The following is a 23156-nucleotide window of genomic DNA, read 5'->3' on the forward strand; positions in this document are numbered from 1 at the left end:
TAGCACCTACTGGTGTGAGCAATTTTTTCTCCAAAATGAAGCTCATCAAAACCAAATGTAGAAGTCAGCTGACTGATGAACATTTGACCAGTCAGTTAAGAGTGGCAACCACTTTTGTCAAAGCTGATATTGACAAGCTCTGCAAGGACTCTAAATTTCAAGTGTCGCACTAAAATGATCACTCATGCAAAAATATAAAATATTATTGCTTGCATTTTGAGAATTTTTTTAATTTATTGTGCATGTACACGAATAAGCTTGTTTTTTAAGTGGCCCCGCTTGATTGATGAAGTTGGTTATATGGCCCACCGACGAAAAATGTTGCACACCCCTGGTCTAAACTAAGTGCTGTTGCAGCAATCAATGTAACTTGATAGTCTCTTTTTTAATTAATTTGTATTTTATTTTTCTAATAGAAAAGTAGTGGGATAACTCTGTAAAGAACTCTTACAAAATTACTGTAATTTAATTAACGTAATTTAAACATTCTTTCATCTTTGTCAGATATGAATTCAAAGAAGGCAATTATATTTTTCTGCTGCTCTGTCCATTGGGCCATTTATGATCTACTGAGTGGCATACTCAGAATGGATGTCCAAAGGTTTTTTACCTATGTTAACGTATTATTATTTCAAATAGATGGAACTTTTAAAAGTTAATTGAATGTCAAGTAGTACCAAAGTTATGTTATTTGCGAACAAAAATTGATACAATTTCCTTTCTTAACACAAACATATTTTATTATAAAATAATACAATTGATAATAACGATTATCACAAATAATTAATACCAAGTACTATTTATAAACAAAACTTTAAAAATTCACAAACAATATTCAGTCTTCTATCTGCTCTGGAACTGAATATTTTATCGAAGTTTCAGGTACACGATGAACAAAAACTTCTGAGTGGATGTTACACTTCGCTAAAGCTGGCTACCATTCTGTTCTTGACTGGCCTCACGCAGCTTACAAGCTGGCTTTTTACCGACGAAGGTATTTAATGTCCTGGTAGAAATACTAATGGTATGTAGTTAATTCACTATATTTAAACAATTTCTAATGTTCGAAACATATAAACGTTCCTGGTCGAATATCTGTAGTTATCCGATTAATAAGCGATTATCACAATTATAGCTTCCGAGGTTTTTATTACACTGAGTGCAACGACCCAACAATATATACTGTTGCGGTAGCTACTTTTTATACTCATTAGATGAAATTCTCAAAAGTTCAGCTGGCAGTAATGCTAGCACTCCCTACTATATTACATACATCGTATATTCTTGCACTCGCGGCCTGGCATGACCAGGTGGATAAGGCACTCGACTCATAATCTGAGGGTCGCGGGTTCGAATCCTGGTCATAACAAACATGCTCGCCCTTTCAGTCGTGGGGGCGTTATAATGTGATAGTCAATCCCACTATTCATTGGTAAAAAATAACCAAAGAGTTGGCGGTGGGTGGCAATGACTAGCTGCCTTCCTTCTAGTCTGATACTGCTAAATTAGGGCAGATAGCCTTCAAGGAGCTTTGCGCGAAATAAAAAACAACAAAAAACCTTGCACTCGAAAATCTTCTACAAATTTAACGAATAGGCGGTATTTTCGCAAAACACATCTAACAATACAAATTAATTGCATTTCTAAATATATAAAAAGTAAATCTGTTACAAACTATAAGGATTTAATCGATTTCTTCAATACTTTGTAAGCAGCTTCAAGTTGATGCAAACTGTAGGCCTAATACGCTAATAACATTTATCTGAAATCCTCACTTTGATAACAAATGCTAACCTACCGATTAGTTCACGGAAACAATAAATCTTGCTGAATAACTTTACTGATTAATCTTCTTTTGATCAACTGCTAAATTTTTCCACCTTGTAGAATAATCATCATAACAAGCATTTAGTTGGAAGTAGAAAATAAACTAGTTAAATAAAAATAGATATGTTACGTATTCTAACCAATAATATGTGCTTGTAGTGTGGTAACAATATCAATTGTTTAAGCTAATTTCCAAGTATAAACTGCCACACTGTGGTAAAATTCGTACATGGCTCGAAGGATGGTTCTAAATGTATAAACTATGCTAACAATGTAAAATAATCCTTATAATGATAATAATAGATAGTAATAATTAACATTGATTATAATACACATCGAATACTGTTATAAAGTAACCTTAAAAAATGATATGATATAAATAGTTTAGTGTTGTTGCTGGTAAATAAATAATACTCTGTTTCTTAAAACCTTCCAAGATTTGAGAAAGCGACCTGCTGTAAGAAATTCATCTTCAGCCCTAAGCAGCAAGGAGAACTCTTGTCTCATGTTGGCCGTTCCATTGTAAAACAAGTGTAGAAAGTTTCAATCATAAGTCATCACCTGCTCGACTAGTTGTAGCCATTTACTGTTCACTTCTATAAAGTAAATTTCACGTAACACTAACGTACTATGATCCAACAAGAGGCAACTAAACTGTTATTGTTTTACCGAATTTCATACAAAGCTACTCAAAAGATGTATCTGCTAGAAGTCCCTAATTTTGAAGTGACAGACTAGAGGGAAAAATGGTAGTGAATACCATCAACTCTTCTATTCGAATAGTGCGATTTAACTACTGCTCTTATATTGTATCTATGGAAATAAAATGCGATTTTTTTATTTTTTTTGTCAGTAACTGGGCGCAAACCTCAGTCTTACACTCTAGCACACTGATTAATGAGTCACACTCAGTCCTCAGGCAATTAAAGTAAAATGAGAATAGCAAATTTCTTTGAACAACCAGCTATTGTCGAAATTGCAGACAATATCTGGAACCATGCATACTCTCAAATTCTGATGTTTAAATACTTCACTATATTATATAATAGTAGGTGAGAAAATTAAAGAAAGTTGTTTCTTAGCACTAAGCTACACAATAGGCTATCTACATACCCTCCAGCATGAGAAATCGAACTCTGGACTTTAGTATTATTAGTCTAAAAACTTACTGTTGACCCATTGGTGGACTTCAAGGAAGTTTACATTAGTAAAGAGACATATAATAGAAAGCTACAAAATTTTAAATATGACAAAGTAATTAGATGAAACTAATGCAAATTAATTAATACGGTTATTTTATACTGTACACAATATTAAAAGTAACAGCAGGTAAGACTAATAGTGGTAGCTATATTAAAATGGTTCTTTCATAACTTTACATAATTAGTTTAAAAAACCTGTACAATGACAATAATTTTAAGAGGTTGTGATATTCAACAAAATTATAAAGCCCATAGTTATCAGCAAGAAGGTTATAAAAATTCTTGCGAAATTGGAAGAATCTGTCTTGTATTGTGCAAATGTATCTAATATGCTGCGAATAAGAAACATTTTTACATAGTTTTTTGGAACATTGTATTCGGAAATGGAAGCTTATAACTTTATGATTAAACGTTTTCCAGTGAAATAGTGATATGTTTACGGAGTTAAAAGAAAGGGGAATATTAGTTAGAAAAGAAATCAAATCAAAATAAATTTGGTTGAAGACAAGATTGATGAAACTATTGAAGATGTACTAAGACATTACTACAAGTTTGAATAAATTAAAAGGGCATGAAAGAAGTTTGTTTGTTTTTGAATATTGCGCAAAGATACTCTGCGCTAACCGTCCCTAATTTAGCAGTGTAAGACTAGAGGGAAGGCAGCTAGTCATCAACATCCACCGCCAACTCTTGGGCTACTCTTTTACCAACGAATAGTGGGATTGACCGTCACATTATAACGTCCCCACGGCTGAAAAGGTGAGCATGTTTGGTGCGACCCGCGGATTACGAGTCGAACGCCATAACACATTTGGGCCATGCTGGGCCCTCGAAGAACTGAAATGATTGGTTAGACAACTAGTTAATCTGAATGAAAAAAATAAACCACAAGACGATAAGTGTTTCGAGCATAATTTAATTGGACATATTGGAAGGAATTCCGTGCAAAAAATTATGGCGCTTAATTTGTTTTGAATGTTACACAAAGCTACTCTAATTTAGCAGTGAAAGACCAGAATAAAGACAGCTAGTCCTCACCATTCACTGCCATCTCTTAGGCCACTTTGTTACCAATGAATAATGAAACTAACTTCTAACTTTATGTAATAAATTATTGTAAATTTTCAAACATTGAATGTTCTTAAATATGTTTTGGAGCATTATAACGTCCCACAGTTGAAAAGGTGATCATGTGCAATGACGGGGATTAGGACTCGTGACCAACAGAGTAGGAGTTTAGAACCTAACCATCAGGCTATGCAACCCGAAAGGATGTCTGAAAATTGTAATTATTATAAAGGTTGGAAACCTGACTGTTATAGCCAAGACAACAAGAAATCAACAACTGTTCACGCATCACAGAGACAATTTCTTACGGATGAGTTTTCAAGCCTAACAAAATCAAGAGAATAATAAAAGGCTAACCACATATCATGAAACATAAATTAGATATAGATAGCCAGGATTTTATAATAAAAAAAATAATTTTGTAAACTCTAGCAACAGTTGGAATAAAATTTAGCACTTACTGAAACATAATTAATAAACATGGCCTGGCCAGAACTTTATACTAATGTTATGAACAATAAAACAAAAACATCATTGGTATTTATTTCAAGTAATGGAACCAAGAAAAAGAGTAACAGGAAGAAAAATACGAATAAAAACAGAATATTCAAAAAACACTTTTTATATAAAGAAAAATGTCGAGTGAGAAACAGCAATAATTATATATATAATTCACTAACTATGTTGTTCACTAAATATCTGGTGACAGTGTCTATAAAGCTTATTGATGTGTTAGATGAGTACATCTAATATAATCATAAGTTTATATAACCTTTTGCTACAATAATAATATGCATCATAAGTAATGTCGTTTGTAACACTAAGATTTAAAAGGAGAAAAATGACTTACACAAGAACTTCAATCAGTTATGTATTTTACATCACTTTCAATAACAGTCTGTCAACGTCTCAAAAGATTTACAATACCACTCTTATAAAAATCAGGTGCTTTTGAAACAAAAAGGTACAAAGGCTATTTTAACTCATCCATAGAAGTAAACTGTTTTTCATTCAGATGGTGTCCCAGGCTTTTAAAGGAGCAAAATCAGAAGAATGAGAGAGATGAAGAAGTTTCTTCCATCCAAGCTCTTAAATTCTTCTGGAAATGATTTTAGCGTGGAAAATAATTCCTTTTCAATTCACTAGTGCATGTTTCTTCTTTTTTTTTTAGTGCAATGTTCAGTTGATCCAGATGCTGAGAGTATTTTTCAGCAGTGATTGTCTGATTTGGTTGTAACAATTCCAAGTGTATAACACAACTTTTATCTCACCAAACAATAAGCAAAACCTTCCTAAGGTGTAAGTTTGCTTTTGGCTGTGGTGTAGCTGGTTCTCTTGCACTAACCCACTATCGGCGGCGCTTAACATTTTGATAGAGTAGTCACTTCTCATCTCCAGTCAATAGGCTATTCAAAAACGAAGCTTAAAGTTCACGAGGGTGAAGAGATGTGCAAATTTCTATTTGTTCTCTCGGATTATCAGCTGACAACATATGTGGTACCCATTTTCCCAACTTCGAAACTGTACCAAGTTATTGCAAATGCCGAAGGAGATGAATTAAGTTTCCGGGCTAATACTTCAACAGTTACAGCACAATCCTTTTCGAGTGTTGCTAGCAGCAGGTCATTGTCAAACTCAACAGGGCGCCCAGTGCAAGCTGCATCTGTTAAATTGCAGTCACCAGTTCTAAACTTATTGAACCATCTTTAGCACTTCCTCACATTATTGTTATTGCCGTAAAATTCTTTATTGTTTCGCGTAACTTCGGCAGTACTTTTACCTTTTCTGAACTCGTAAAACATTAGATGCCTTATGTGCTCCTCTGACACCTACATGATAATTGAGGCTTCTAAAATAAATAAAACAAAAACTAGTAAAGAAACAAACTGGCTTACTCTTAATGCTATCAAATCATTACATATAACTTATAAGAAATTGAGAATAACTTTATTTAGCCAAGAAATATGCATTTAAACTTCTCCTATCCTAGAAAATGGCATAACTTATGGGATGACCTGATATATGTACACATCACCGCCAGGGAATGTGGTGTCATTTATTCAAAATAAACGTAATCAGCTGGAAAGTGAGTTAGTGCTTTAATATAACTAAAAATGCAAAGATAAATTAAACGATAGAAGAAATAATAAGGAAACAACAAGTAATATCATAACAAAAAATTAGCTATTTCACAAGAACAGAAATGAAATACTAATCAGTGATGTCGAGAAAACGCATTTGTAAAGAAAAATATATATATGTAGAAACGGCTCGTTTGGGTTAATAAAAAATTTACGTAAAGGAGCGAACAACGTTTCGACCTTCTTCGGTCATCGTTAGGTTCACAAAGAAAGAAAGAGGTAACTGACCGGAAGCAAGCCACATGTTTGGAAGGGGTTGTGTCAGTGAAAAACACCACACCAACATTATTTATAAAATACAATGTGATAACTGCCACGACTTCTATATTGGAGAAACAAGTAGAAAAGTGGAAACCAGATTAAAGAACATAAAATGTCACCTTCACACGTTTTCGAACACTGCAAGTCAAATAAACACAGCATAACCATATAAAACACTCAAATACTAAATAAAGAAACAAACGCAAAATTAAAGAAGCCTTACTTATACAACAACTTAAACCCAAAATAAACCAATATAAAGGAACGCCTTTATACCTATATTAATATAATAAAATAAATAAATTATATATTCAAACATCTAACACCGCCCTCTACATTCCGACACTCAGTTACACAACCCCTTTCAAACATGTGGTCAGCTTCCGGTCAGTTACCTCTTTCTTTGTGAACCTGACGATGACCGAAGAAGGTCGAAACGTTGTTCGCTCTTCTATGTAAAATATTTTCTCAACCCAAACGAGCCGTTTTTGCATATAAATTTCGCAGCAGTATATGGTTTCGTGATTTTTTGATTCGTGAGATATATTTACATTTGTTGGTTGATTTTGTTTTCTGTCTAGGTTTGTGCGTATAACGTTTTCTACGATTTGTGGAGGAAACTTATTGATGTTGATAAAGTATTGTTTTATTTTATCTAATTCATCGTTAATTTTATCTGGTGAGCATAGTTTTATGGCTGTGTTTATTTGGTTTCTTAATATGTTGTGTTTTTGTTTTGTTTCATGTGCTGAGTCCCAAGGAATGTATAGTCCAGTATGAGTGATTTTTCGGTGGATTTCTGTTTTGAATTGTGTGTCGGTTCTTGTAATTTTGAGGTTAAGAAATGACATTTGATTGCTTTTTTCCTGTGCACATGTGAAGTTAATGTTGGGATGTATAGAGTTAATGTGATTGAAAAAATTAAGTATGTGTTCTGTAGATCTGAATCCCACAACCGTGTCATCCACATATCTGTACCAGTATGGTGGTGGATGTAATGTTGTGTTAATTGCTTGTGTTTCAACTTGTGTCATACAAATATTGGCTAGAACTGGTAATACTGGGCTGCCCATGCTTAGGCTATTTGTTTGTATATAGTTGTAGTTGTTGAACATGAAGTTTGTCTTTATCGTGGTGAATTCTATGAGGGTTGCTAATTGGTTGCTGGGAATGTCTATAGTTGGGTTAGGGTCTCGGATATAGAGTTCTAAGGCTATCTCGCAGGCTTCAGTGGTTGGAACTTCTGTAAAGAGGGATATAACATCGAAACTGGCCATTAAGGCTTTATGATTAAGTTGATTAAGATTAGACTTGAAATTAAAGGAGTCTTTGATGAATGAGCTGGCTGATGTTACATATTTGGAGAAAGCCCATGCTATGTATTTACGAAGATTGTAATTAAACGATTCATATGAGGACATTATTGGTCGTAATGGACAATCTGGTTTATGAGGTTTGGGGATGCTGTATATTTGTGGTGTCCGTGGTTTTGGGGATGCTGTATATTTGGGGTTTTGCGCAGGTAGGTATAAAGTGTTTTGAAATTGTGTTGGCTTTTTTTCATTTTAGTAGTATTTTGTTTAGTTGCGTTTCGTGTGTCTTTTTTAGATTTGTGTGTATTGGTTTCAATTTGTTAGTGTCTGATAGTGTCAACAGAAGAAATGACATCTATTTCATTCAACAATGTAGAAAGGATTAAGTAACCCCTAATTTTGTAAAGGTAAAACTATAAAAAAAATTAATACATACACAAACATTATCCAAAATTTACAGAAAAACTACTTAAAGCCATGTTGAACACGAAATACAAAGAACTACATGACTTACAAAAACAAAAAATGAACCTAGACCATTAACTGGTATGCTGCATCAAACCAGAGATTTACGGACTTATACAACGAAACATAAACCAAATCAACACTAGGAATGACAAAGACAGAAAGATCTGTCACAACAAAAAACTAGAAAAACTAAGATGCAAACAACAGAAAAGATACCAACACGACAAACCTTTGACTAACCTCATAATTAACAGATCCGACCGACAATTAAACACAGACGAGATACATATACTTAACAAAGGACTCAACTTTGCAATAGCACCTAGGTACATTCCAACTTTAGAAATCAAAACATGCTTAGAAGATCAAGCCAGAAGACTTGTGATACTTTCCACAGAAAACAAAAACGAGAAAACAACCAACAGAAAGAAGACAACTTAGAAAATGTTATTGACATCCAACAGCCAAACTTCCCAGAAAAAAATTAAAAATTTATATTTTCAAAACACCTAAAACAACATCTTAAACGATTTTTTCAAAGAATTTTCTCACGAAACCATCAATATAATTTTCCAAAACAAAAAGCTAAAAAAAATCTTACAAAAAGAGACATTAATTCCATTAGAAACCTAAAAGAAGACAATAACATAAAAATTCTGAAAGCAGATAAAGGAAATGCTATTGTCATAATGAACAGGAATGAATACATCCAAAAAATGAAGAACATCCTATCAGACACTAACAAATTTAAATCAATACACACAAATATAATGAAATTTAAATGTTTCCTGTCTTGCGGAATTTAAATAAATGTTATGTGGCAGCATTAAAGCTTAAGGAAAGTTAGGTTACGAAAGCACTTCTTTATTATACCAGTGCCGGTACCTATAATAAAAAGTGAAAACTGTCCCGGTTTGAGGCTTGGAAATTATGGTAAGCCTAGTTAGATTAATGGTTCCCAACCTGTTGCCGTGGCGCTTCAGGATAAACTCACAGGGGCGCCGCGGAATATTTCAAATTTTTGAGGGAAACACAGCAATATAAAAATCTGTCGGATACTACGCGAACTACTAGCTCAAAATAGTTCACAGTTTTAACATTAGTTCGCGCTACATTCCTTTCGATGACGTTCTCGAATGTTTAAGATACGTTTTTGTTTGCTTGCACTCTCAGCTACGCCAGTAACTTCTCGAACTTTTTCGTTTCTCAGTATTTATCGACTCTCCGGGTCCGTCACTAATCGAAATAACAGAAGGGTGTTGTAATCAGGTGTCTGCGAGGTCTAGCGAAGTTCATTGAACTATTTTGTTGATTTTTAGTCTTTGTGCATAAAAATGGAAAGATGTTTTATCATTGATATGAAGTGTGGGAGTGAAGAAAAGAATGAAGAACCACCGACCAGTGGCAAAGTTGCGAAGAAAAGGAAATGTCGGAAATATTACGCTAGTTATCTATATTTTGAATTTACTTTGGAAGATGTCAATCATCAAAAGTGTCCGCAGTTTTTATTATGTCTAAAAGTTTTGGCTCAAGAGTGCATGCTTCCAAGTAAACTAAAACACCAATTGGAGACAAATCATCCTAACATGGCTAGTAAATCCAGCAATTATTTCATCAGAAAATTAAAAGAATTGAAAGAACAAAATGGTACATTTTTGAAACAAGCATCAATACTAAGCAATGCTTTGGTAGCATCCTACAAGGTGACATATAGAGTCGCAAAATGTAAAAAAGCCTCACACTATCGCAGAAGAACTGATTTTACTGCTGCAGTGAATATGGTGAATATTATTGTTGGCGAATCTTTGCAAAGACTGCTTTCAAAGGTGCCTTTATCCAACAGTACTCAGCAATCAGCTAACTAAAAAATATGAAAGGGAAGAAATTCGGGTTACAGATAGATGAGGCGACGGATAGTAACAAGATTGATGATTTGATTTGCAATACACATTTCACTAATGGTGACAAAACTGTGGAAGACATTCTCTTCTGCAAAAGTATCATTTCAGGTACAAAGGCTCAAGACTTGTTTGAGATCCTTGACACTTTTATGTGTGAAAGCAACTTAGACTGGACTAAGTACATTGGTATCTGTACCGATGGTGGTCGCTCTATGTCTGACTGTTATGGAGGATTGCTGGCACTCATACAAAGCAGAGCTCTTGATGCACTGTTGACCAACTGCATAATCCACAGGGAAACCCTTGCATCAAAGCACCTAAGTCCTCCACTGAATCTAGTCCTGGAAAGTGTGTTGAAAGCGGTGAACTTTATAAAAACTCGGCCACAGGAGGCGAGATATTTTTAAGAAACTGTGTGAGGATATGGAATCTGAGTGCACATCTTTGTTGTACTACTGTAGCTCTCCCGTAGGAACGTACTGTTCCGTGTGTTCAAATTACGACAGGAACTCTACTTTTACCTCGAAGAAGAAGAACACGAATGTGCTAAATTCTTCTTAGATACTGTTTTTTTTTGTCAAAATTAGCGTACCTGTATGATCTCTTGGAAAAACCGAATGCGTTGAATCTCTCTCTGCAGAGAAGCAGCACGTACCTTCTCAAACTTGCAGAGAAGGTTTCAGGCTTCAGAAAAAAGATACTACTATGGAGAAGTGAAATGAATAAAGATGGTGGCAAATATTGTTTCCCTCTGTTGCAGCAGTTTGTTATAACCAATGAAGTTGATTTGACCCACAAACTAAAATTTGTTTTTGAGTAGCACCTAATACACCTCAGTGACTGGTTTGAAATTTACTTTACAGAAAATATGGAGAAGTTTGCACGGATCCAAGATCCATTCAAGAGTAAGGTCCCATATCAATTTACCTTTGCAGAAGAAGAAAATCTTATTGAGTTGTCTTGTGACAAGACTTTAAAAACAAAATTTGGCAGCATGGAACTAACTGAGTTTTGGATATCAGTAATGTCCGCTGTTAAGTGCTAAAGCTCAGAGAATCATAGTTCCATTTGCAACGCCATATCTCTGCGAAGCTAGGTTTTCGGCGGTTGCTGTGATAAAAAGCGAGGATTACTCGAAAATGAATGTGGAACAGGAAATGAGGGTGGCGAAGTCCAATTTGATTCCAAGATTTGAGATGCTATGCAATCCTAACAGGCGCGCATATCCCACTAATAATTGTGGTTATTTAAATATGAAATAAAAATAAAAATATTGTTTTTTTTTCAATTTACGTGTATTATCCTTTCAAAGAGCCACTAAGTTGTTAGGACATAAATACTTAGTAAGAATTAAGTTGTTTGTACCTAACTACTTAAAAAATGGAACTGTTTAGTTTTTCTTTCTGCCTCAGTGCAACGTGAAAAAATTGTTGAGACATTAAGGACGCCATGAACTGAGAAAGTTTGGGATACGCTGGATTAGTCTAACCACTAAAATCAATTTTAGTAGATATATATAAATATTTTTAAAATCCTGATAAGGATATTTTTTGAAAGAAATATTTATTTACTCTTACAATTTGTATATTCTAAGGGAATTAAAATAACCATGTCAATTAGTATTGTTTACAAATATTAATATTAAGTAATTTCAAGAATTATACAACTCTGCATTTCAATGAATGTTTGGTTAAAATAAAAGTATTTTAGTATGGTGTTGAACTTCTTCAGGGATGAGAAAAATGCACACATGAAGGCGCTGACATTCTTTCCTAGATGAAGGAAAGCAAAGTGACTGTGAATATGTGGTTTTCTTTATTACGAGATTGATAACAGAAGTTATCGTTAGCGAAATATTGCAAATCGTTATCATTTTAATGTTAACGTTAACATTTAATCAAACTATATAGTCCCTGATGCAGATATACCGACGTTTTTAAATGTCTGAAATAGGCTTAACAATCAGACTTTGTTACTTTTGTTTAGATTTTTAGATTTAGGCTTAACACCAGAAGTTGTAACATCGTATCTATTAATTAAAAAGAGACCGATTTCATTCGACTGTTTAAACTTGGTTCATGGATTGTTTATTTGTTATAATGTAGTCTGAACGTTTTTGGTTTAAGTGTTTGTTTGTTAAATGCAGCGCAAGTTCTTCAGATTTTAGAAACTGAAATTTTGAAAGGTGTTGGTAACTGTAAGTTACAATGTTGTATTGCTGTTGAGTGATTGTTTATAAAACTGTTTGAAGACGATTGTGATTTGGAGCTGTATTATTTCAACGACCATCATTCTGCTTTGTTTTGCATTGTAACAGTGTAAGAACTTGTGCACCTTATTGAAGTTTTGCTGAAATACCATCAACATTGTTAGGAAGATAAAACAAACCTAGCAGTTACATATGTTTTAATATTTTTATATAATTTGAGTTGTCCTGCTCTTTGAAATTAGTCATTTTTAATTTTTCAATACGTAAGAAAAACAGTGAAATTTAAAGCTTACTGATGATATTTTAAAAGTGTAACACCATTAATTTGACAATACTTTGTTGCTGCACACAATATAGCATCAGTGCTTGTCACTTTATAAAAATGGGAAAGTGCTGTGGGAAGGCCAATACAAAATTTCTTCCTGCAACTTGTGCCTGGATTCTTCTATTATCAGCAACAACCCTATTTTTTACTTTTCCGTAAGTACAATTACATTTGTAACAATATAGAATAATAGTATCTATTAGATTGATTTATCTAAAAACAATACTCATCTTTTGAAAGTTTAATGAAAAAATTATTTATTGGAATTTGATTATACTATCTAAAAAAATTATTCAAAATACAGTTCCATTAACGTCATACTTATTGAGACTTCTTTAAACACACAATTGTTTGTTTGTTTTGCTGGAATTATTTTGGGATGTCCTGATAGCTATAATCATACCTTATAAATTTCTTCTGGTTATGAAAGCTGGATTGTTTGGATTAGTAATCAAAGGGATTATGTTATATGATTTTGAGTCAAAGCTTGTATATATTTCACAGTGTATTTGCATTTTGAAAATATTGTGTTCTTTACAGAAGTGAAAAAAAATGTTTTCTCAAAATATAAAGAACTGAAAACTTGTTAAAAATTATACTAGTCTTCTGAGACTTTTGTAAAAAAGAGGTTCAGCAATGTTCAGATGTGGTTTTATAAATATTCATAAAACAAAATATCTGATTTGGCATACAATGCAACATAAAAATACTGTGAATTCTTACAGATTTCTCTTCATTATAGTTCAAAATGAAAGAACTGGTCTTAAATAAGGAAAATTCAGGAAAGTTTCATATGAATTTGGATTGCTTTTTGGATTAGTAAATTTGCAAGTATTTTCAAGTTGCATGGTTTTATGAACTAATTATCATCAGTTTAAAGACTGAACTTTAAATTCACATGCTTGTTAAATTTACTCTCATTTTGCTTATCACATACTCCAGCAAAAATGTATAGTTCTCACTAACTTAGTAATTATTTGATGAAACTATAACAGATTGACTTATTAATTGATGTTTTTTGAATTATGATTTTTTTTCGTGTTCAAGTAAAGAAACTTTGAAATGTCATTTCAAATCTAGACACTAAGAATATATTTAGGTATCAACAATACAGACTGTTTCAACTGAAATATTAAAAGTATAGCCTACAGCAGTGTTTATTACATTTATTGCATGGATTGATTAATTAAGGCATGGTTATTAATTTTGGAGAATAATAATGTTTGTAACAGTCCTAAATTGTTACTGTGGAAAAAAGTAATTGTAACTCTCTGCTAGTGACTTCAGAAGTTAAGGCCAAATCCTTATATACTTTTTTTACAGATTCACTGTGTATAATGTAGAGTGATGATGAAATTATTCTACTTTTTGTTGTTTCTTACATACAACATTAATACCTATTCATCTACCTTTTTGAATTTTGTTACTGTTTGGATGTTTTTCTGTTGTTATTAAGAAGTAGATGTGATGAATTACAGATGTGACCTGTTTTGTTATTTTCTATCATATTGATTGTTCTGTATTTTACAAATAATTGATTATAATCCTGGAAGCATGAACTGGTATTACAACTTTGCACTATAATCAGATTTTTTTTTACATGAAAAAAGGGACAAAATACCTGTCCCTCTAGTACTGAGTGTATCATGAGAGTATTCATCACATTAGTTTTTGTTTTTATTTCTATTTTCCTTTAAAAATTAAGTAGATGTGCAGTTTGATTAATTTTTTTAAGGCAAATTGCATACCCAGCTCTACTCTTGGTAAAAGCCTAATAGTCTTGCTGAAAGTCTACAAGTAAAAGTGGGGTTTCTATTTTGAAACTCCTTTAATGCATTTTATATGTCTTATCTAAATGTTACAGGTTATTTTAGGGAGACTGCACTCCTCTTTTTGTTGTTTTTTAAAACATGCACATATTGACTAAAAATGAGCAAAATCTCTGCAAGAATTTTCAGTAGCATTCATTTTATCTAAACAAAACTGTTGTAAGATGAGACTTGAAGTGTAGAAGTTGATTTAAGAATCTCAGAAGATGTGGCAAAACAATTGTATCATTTTTATTTAAAGCCATCCATTTCACAATAGATAAGGAGTCAAGACTTTTACTGTCTGAACATAGTATATTTAATGCATTAAATTTAATAACAGTCGAATTTTAATTACTGAAAACTATATTCTACATCAAGGTTGTAACACCTTTTACATATTTTAATCATGATATGAAATACTTCTCTAATGCAGGCTTAAGTGCTTATAAATCACTGAAGTTATGTAATTCAATAATAAACTAAACATGTACATGAACTGGAAATTGTTCTACAAATATTTGCATACATGATAAAAGATCTTATTCTTTAGATAACACAACCTAACATAAACCTAACTTATGACAACAGGTCCAGGAACATGTTTTTACTCGTATGTGAAAGGTAGCGAAAGAAGTGAAATGCTGATATTTTAGTTTAAAAGGCTTAAATTGCTAGCCCTCACTCTTAATTAATAAGAATTGTGTACTTATAAATTTTATCAGCAGATGTTTCCAGTGCAAATAAGATCTTCAGTATATTACATGCATTTTACTAATTGTCACTAAACACAGTTAAATATTTAATCATGTAATTTACAACATGGTGACTGTGAGATAATAAAAGTAACTTGGTGCTCTTAAATCTCGGATATTTATCAAAGCTTTAATCTGCTTATGTGTCCTGATAATGAAGTTCATATATCTCTTGTGGATTTTTTTTTAGTTTTTAAAATTTAAAAACATATTCAAATACTTATATTAACCTTCTTACTACAGGGGTCAGAGGGCATGCCACATTTTTAGACTTGCATTTAAAATTTTATTGATTTCCTATTTTATTAATGTATGCCAATAAATCAAATTTCAGTATTATACATTAGTTAAATTCTTAAGTTAAAAGTAATTATTAGAACAGAATACTTATTGATTTTTGTGTGTCATGGGGGTGTTGAATACAGCTTTGATTCATATTATATATTTGTGATGTGTAAGTACAGAGTTTGTGGTTTCTTACAAATTATAAATTCAAATTACCTAATTCTGACTATGGCATGTGAATAACCAATTGAGAACTCAAAATGCCTTCCTGGCAGTCACTAGCAAGCAGGAAGTTTCCTAGATTATTTCTTTGTCTTGAATCACCAAAGGATATAATGAGTGTAAATGTTGTGTGTAAAAAAATAGTTATTTTACTCAAATACAGTTTCCCCTTGAGGTAGATTCCTATATTTAGTGAGAGGACTTTTCAAAAAGGTTTCTGTTCTTTCAGTCAACTTCCTCTGGGATCTGAACATCCACCCACATGTTTATTGTGCATGCCAATCTGTGAAGGGGAGGAGATTATTCTAATGGTTGAGAGGTCCAACCATAACACCACTTTGGCCTTTAATTCCTGTAGATGGATGGCTTTGGGGTGGCCCCACATGGTCAGTCAGCTGGTCCACTTGGGCCAGGGTCAGCCAAGTACCAAGTACTGCTCAACAATCACCATCACAATTGGTTTCTGTACTTAGATTTCTCATTTTGCATGGTGATGTTGTGTTAGAAACATCCTCACCACAATGCACTAAACTCCTGTATTCGAAAAGCATTAGGGATATGCCCATCATGGTTACTCCCCATGCTACCCTGAATTCCTTAAATGGAGTTATTGTTGAGAGGGAGTTGAAAAACATTTTGAATTGGAGATCTTTGCTGATCTTTCCAGCCAAGGTATTTCTACGTTGTGTTGAATCTCCACTCACATAGACAAAGTTATGCTGCTTATCCATTTTCTGATTTTGACATTTACATCACCATGTCTGTCTGCCACAGTCAAGGCAGGTTATCTGAATTGTAAGGTATGGCCATACATTCCCAATCCTCTCAGATGTTTCCATTGTCAGTGGTTTGGTCACTCTAAACCATCAAGTCATAGTTCTTTAACATTTGCTTGTTGTGGTGGCAAAGACCATGAAGCCTACAAGTGTTAGCTGTAGTGGTTCACATCCCTTTTACTCTTGTTCTTGCCTTAAGTGGATGGAGGAGAAAGAAGTGCAACATTTGAAAACTGAACAATATTCTACCCATAGGTTTGGAGGTTATTGTCCCTCACTCCATGTCAGACATACACTGATACATTCTGTTCCACTGTTGTAATGAGAGTGCAGACAGTGCCTCTGTGCCTCCAACAGTCTTTTGGTTAAAAGAGTTGAGTTTGTGTCTACTCCCATCTGTGTCCCCACCACTGCAAGGAAGGTTCTGTTCTTTTGGTTTGCCATGTGTGGTGACCTCTGAAGGGTAGGAGAGGATCTTGATAGTTGGGCTAGGATCAATCAAGTACCAGTGTTGGATATTCTCAACAAGTGTTGTGGACATTGTATCTGATGCTGGTGTTTGGATGTGATGCTCATGAAACCAGTGTTCTGATACTAACATTTACATTACCTCTTCTTCCTGCCACAGTCAAAGTAGGTTACCTTAACTGCAATATACAGCCTTACATTCATAATCTTCTCAGATGTTTCCAACATCAGCAGTTTGGTCCCTCAAAAACATCATGTCATAGTTCTTTGGTATGTGCTCGTTGTGGTGGTAAAGGCCACAATGCTCACAAGTGCAACCTGGAACCACACTCTTAACTGTAGTGGCCAACATTCCTCTTACTCTTATTTCTTGCCCTAAATGGGTAGAAGAGAAAGAGGTGCAATGCTTAAAGACTGTTAATAATAATATCACCTACTCAGAGGCTCAGAAATTATTGTATCAAACTCTATCTTGGACATATGCTGCTGCACTTCATTCTACTACCACTGTGGGAGTGTAGACAGATCTATTCATGTCCCCAACAGAGTCATTTGCAAAACATCTTAAGAATCTTGTGCCATCCATAATTAAAAAGGTTGACGTATCTATGTCTACTTCCATCTCTGTTCCTACTACTCCCTCCAGTGACTTCCCAGTTTCACTTCCTTCAGGTTCAAATGTTTCCTCAGGCCCATCTTCTTCTGCAGCTCCAAAAAGTAAATCAACCATTTGTTCATGCCCTCAGTCATTGGCTTCTTTGTCCACAGACAGAGACCTGCCTACCTGATCCAGGGCAAGATCCATGGAGGTTGATAGATCTTTGTCCAATGAAGAAAAAAACCTGGTAGCAAACAGAAGATCTCCCTGTCACATTCTCCTCCATAGAAATAACAATAGCCACTCTAGTCCAATGGAACTGTCGAGGTTTTTAATCAAATTTAGATGACATTAAGGATTTGATTGATTATTACCATCCTGTGTGCCTCTCCTTACAGGAAACATTTCTGAAACCTGCTGAGGCAATTTTATTTATATAGAAATGACAGGTCATGATGGACAAGTACGTAGTGGGGTGGCACTGCTGGTTGATCAGCATGTTCCCACCCCGTCCTTGTCACTTGATACACCCTTGGAAGCTTTAGCCATTCGTGTTTCCTTGGGTTGTATCATCACTGTTTGTTCTTTCTACCTGTCTCCTGAAAAGATTTACAATCAGTCAGACCTTGATGCCCTCATTGGGCAGTTACCATCCACTTCAACTGCTGGAGGATTTTAATGGACATAATCCTCTTTGGGATGGTACTACTATTGATGGGAGGGGTCATGCTATAGAGCATATGCTGTTGGGCCACAACCTGTCTCTCTTCAATAATTGTTCTTATACTTATTTTCATGTACTTAGTCACTATTTCACCTCTCTACATCTTTCTATCTGCTTTCCTTCACTTTTCACTTACATTTCTTGGAGAGTTGATGGTAATCCACAAAGCAGTGATAATTTTCCTATCATTTTTATAGAGACTGGTCATGGTTGATGCCATCTGACCAATGTGCTTCATTGGAAGTTCAAACAGACTAACAGGCTTTCTTTCACCACTATCAAAACTTGATCCTGCTATCATGTGAAAGCCATTGATAGATGACTGTGTGGCAGCAGTGACTGACTGCATTATCCAGGCATCTACTCAGTGTATTCCTAAAACCTCAACACGTTTCACACAGTATCCTTATCTTTGGTAAAATTCTGCCTACCACAGGACAAGAAAAGCTCAAAAATGGGCTTGGGATACCTTTCATAGATATCCCACACTTTTAAATTGCAGTGCATTTCAGCAGGCCCATGTACATGCTTGGCAGATCAGATGTCAAAGCCAGAAGGAATCTTGGATTAAATACACCTATAGCATTTCTTCTGCCACTAGTTCCAAAGTCATGTGTGATAAAATTGGAAGTTATGGCTAGTATCCTTCTCCCCCTTTCAATCTTGTTCTCTGATGGCTAGGAAGTTGCTGATACCCAGAGCATCTCCAATACTCTTGATAAAAGCTTTTCTCATGCATCTAGCACTTTTGCTTCATTCCCCATCTTATAGCCATCTAAACTTGGGCAGAACGGGTGCCTCTTTCCATTCAGGCTGTCTCTATGATTATAATTACCCCTTTACCCTGGTGTAACTTAAACTTGTTCTTCATTGGTCTGGCAGTACATCAGTTGGACCTGATAATATTCATTATAAGATTGTGTACCATCTCTCTGCTGCCTCTTTTGCTATTCTTCTGATTGTTTTTAACCACATCTAGCAGGAGAATGTTTTATTCAATGCTTCACACCAAGCTGTTGTACTCTCTTTTTCTAAATCCTGGGAAGGATCCCAAGATTCCTTTAAACTGCCAACCAAATACTTTGACAGTCTGTCTCAGTAAGGTCTTACAGAGGTTGGTTAATGCTTGTCTTGTTTGGTTTTGAGGAACCAAAAAAACCCCCTCACCCACTCTGTGTGGGTTCTGAAGACAGCAAGCAATCCACCATGGACCACCTGATTCGATTTGAAACATCAATCAGGAAAACTTTTATCAAATGACACCTTGTTTCTATAATTTTGTATCGTGAGAAATCTTGTGGTACAATGTGGAGGTATGGTATCTTACAAGATCTCCACTTATATGGCTTGTGTGGCAATTTACAGAATTTTTATTAAAATTTTTTTAATGAATCGGCAATTCCAGGTCTGTGTGGGTTCGACACTTTCCCATTCTTTTCCAAGGATACTTGGAGTCTCTCAAGGCTGTGTCTTGAGTGTCACACTTTTCGTCATAAAGATTAATGGCATCAGTGGACAACTACCCCCTACAGTTGCAAATGGTCTCTTTATTGACAACTTCCACATCTCAAGCCAGTAGACCAAAGCAAACAGTTTCAACCTTTCTCCCTCCAGAACTGTTTGCATGCACTTTTGCTGTCAAAGGGATATTCACCCTGATCCTGAACTTTGTATTGGTGAAGCTGTACTTCCCATGGTCCCTAAGGCAAAATTCTTGGGTCTCATATTTGACTATAAGCTGATCTTTATTTTACACATCAAGCAGCTATGTGTCAAGTGTACAAGGCATCTGAGTGTCTAATTAAAACAAAGCATTGTGATAGCCATTAGATGGTGATGATGCAATGTAATTTCTGCCCAGTGCTCTTAATGTAAAGGTGAAGAAATTTATCTTAGCAGTCAATGTCGGAAATTCAAGTCAATAAGAATACATCCTCACAATAAGATCTGTGACCATTTGGTGAAAGAAGCCTCATATAAAGGGTGGTAGGTTCTTCAAGAATCCACCTTTGAGACAGGTAGTGATGAATGCTGACGACCAGATCTGAAATTCCATCTTGATGATAAAGTGGTGGTTGTTGTGATGATGGTCCAATATGAACTCGTGTATAACTCGTTACAAGAAGCATACAAGTCAAAGGTTTCTAGATATCAAGATATAGCACCTCAAAGAAAAGATATCACAGGTGCTACTTCCATTGTTTTTCACGGTCTCCCAATAAGTGCCTGGTTGCCTGTAAACAAAAGTTCTAGTAGACCTGGTAATCAAGTTCAAATATTTTGAAGAGTTCTTGTGCAGACATACATTCCTCTACACACTTGACACCTCAGAGAAAACAAATAATGAAGAACATCTTGCTTTGTAGGAACTGTCAACTTCAATCGAAGTATCTGCGTATTAAGTCATTCATGCTTCAACATCTGGCATCTGTTGGTATCATTGACCCTGACATAAAATTAGGGGACTTGAAATATAGATAGTCAAATTGATATTTCAAATTACCCAATATTTCATCGACCCTGATGTAAAATTGGGTAATTTGAAATATCAAAATCAATAGCTAAATGCATTGTCATCAAAGGTGTCAAACAAGGGGACCTTATGTCTTTTATTCTGTTTAATATTGCCATGGACTCTCTTCTACGTAAACATGAAGAGGAAGGCCGAGGCATATCACTAGGCAAGAAACTGGAACCAGTCTCAACCATAACGTGCTAATGATATAGCAGTTCTGGCAAAAGACCACGCCAGTCGAGGGTAACAGCCTCAGTCTGAGCATTATGAGTGCCATTATGCTGATTAGGTGGTCCAATAAGAACTTCACTGTTAACATTGGTGGCCCTCCTTGGTCAGTCAAAGGTGACCCACTCCCGATGATCAGACCCAAACAGTCTTACTAATATATATGCAAAAACGGCTCATTTGGGTTGAGAAAATATTTTACATAGAATGACCGAAGAAGATCGAAACGTTGTTCGCTCTTCTGCAAACGAGCCGTTTTTGCATATATATTTCTCTACAAGTGGGTTTTCTCGACAACACTGAGTCTTACTAATATCTTGGAGCAAATGTTTGTCCATGGACAGGGATCTACAGCAAGCCTGTAAAACCAATCCCTGAGAAGTGGATAAACAATATCTCAAATGTACCCTTCAAACCACACCAGAAGGTGGAAATGCTCTGTAGATTTGCTGTGCCCAGGCTTTTACACCAGCTTGAACTGGGCAAAGTTAGCATGAGATTGTTAAAAGAACTGGACAATCTGATAAGAAAGGCTGTGAAAAATTGGCATTGTCTACTAGTCTGCATGGCTGATGGTTTGCCTTACTCACAACATCGTGACAGGGCTCTAGCAATTGTGAAACTGGAGTCTCTTATTCCAACATTAAAGAGCAAAACGTATTTGAGACTTGTCTATTTTTTGGACAAAGTAATATTATACTTGACAGAAAAAGATGGTTTGTTGGGAGTCATCAAGGGTATTGCCACGAAAGCCAGATTTCCAATCCATAAGTCTGACCACAGATCCAGAACATATCTTTATAATTGGAAAGATATGGAAAGGAGAAACTGGGAAAGATTTGCCCTGCAAGGGCATGGTGTAGAGCTAAACACTTCACCCATTGGTGGGCTTTCATACCAACAGGTTTAAATAACCAGTGGTTGGCAGATGTTGAGCCTCTGAAGAGGCCCTCAGCAGAGGTAACCTCAGTAAGAACAAAGATTCTGCCAAATGTTGGGGCTCTACAGCTATGAGAGAGGCCATGTGTCATTTTTGCAGTCAGTGCGAATACGCTGTCACAATAAAGTCTGTGACCACTCAGTAAAAGAGGCCTCCTATAAAGGTGGAAGGTTCTTCAAGAATTCACCTTCAAAACAGAAAATGTCGACGACCGGATCTGATCTTCCATTGTGATAATAAAGTGGTGGTTGTTGATGTGATACTTTGTTATGAACTCATGTATAACTAGTTACAAGAAGCATATGAGTCAAAGGTTTCTAGATATGAAGAACTAGCACCTCAAATAAAAGATCTCACAGGTGTTAATTCCATTGTTTTTCATGGTCTCCCAACAGGTGCCCATGGTGCTTGGTTGCCTGGAAACACAGAAGTTTGAGCAGACCTGGACATTAAGTCCAAATATTTTGAAGAGTTCTTGTGCAGGCATATAATCTTCTATACGCTTGACATCCTATGGAAAGCGAATAATGAAAAACATCTCACTTGGTAGGAATTGTCGACTTCATTCGAAGTATCCCTGTATCAAGTTCTTCATGTTTTAACATCTGGCATCTCTCACTATCATCAACCCTGATGTAAAATTGGGTAATTTGAATTATTGATAGCCAAAATGACTTGCCATCTAAGTTGGGGACAGATCGATGTTCCATGCTAAAAAATCTCTCGTGCCCTTATTTGATCAAAACTACGCTTTGGGTCTCTGGTCTTGTAGCTCTGCCATTAATTCAGCCTTGAAAATGTTGGACCCTGTTCACCATTATAGTTTGTACACAGAGTCCCATGAATCCTCTCTACACCTTTGTTGTTTGCAGCTGTCTTTAATGTATGTTTCAAAACTTTAATCTTTACCACAGCATCCCACATGGGGTTGTGTTTTTCTTCCTCAGTGGGCCACATTTTCATAATAGATGGTCTGTTACAGTTCCATTTAGCCTTAGTCTTCAGGTGCAGTTGGATGATTTGGGTCTATCTTTGGATAACATAGTGGTATTCACAGATCAGCTCATCATAACTATGGCTAATTACTATCCTCAAATGTGACCTTTCTTTGAGTCACCTGGT

General features: G+C 35.1%; 1 protein-coding gene across 2 annotated transcripts in view; it reads left to right on the forward strand.

The window, feature by feature from the left end:
* Nucleotides 1–11847: 11847 nt before the first annotated feature.
* The window catches only part of LOC143238154 (palmitoyltransferase ZDHHC8-like), a 69385-nt gene continuing 58076 nt past the window's right edge, over nucleotides 11848–23156 (forward strand). The window contains exons 1-2 of one of the 2 annotated variants that reach the window (XM_076478126.1): nucleotides 11848–11978; nucleotides 12748–12870. In XM_076478126.1, coding sequence (XP_076334241.1) covers nucleotides 12773–12870 — 98 coding nt within the window. In that variant the 5' untranslated portion in view covers nucleotides 11848–11978; nucleotides 12748–12772. Of the gene's footprint in view, nucleotides 12871–23156 lie in introns of both variants that reach the window. The other variant, XM_076478125.1, reaches the window with a different exon arrangement.

This window comes from Tachypleus tridentatus, chromosome 13, assembly GCF_004210375.1.
Source record: "Tachypleus tridentatus isolate NWPU-2018 chromosome 13, ASM421037v1, whole genome shotgun sequence".
NCBI classification, from domain to species: Eukaryota; Metazoa; Arthropoda; class Merostomata; order Xiphosura; family Limulidae; genus Tachypleus; species Tachypleus tridentatus.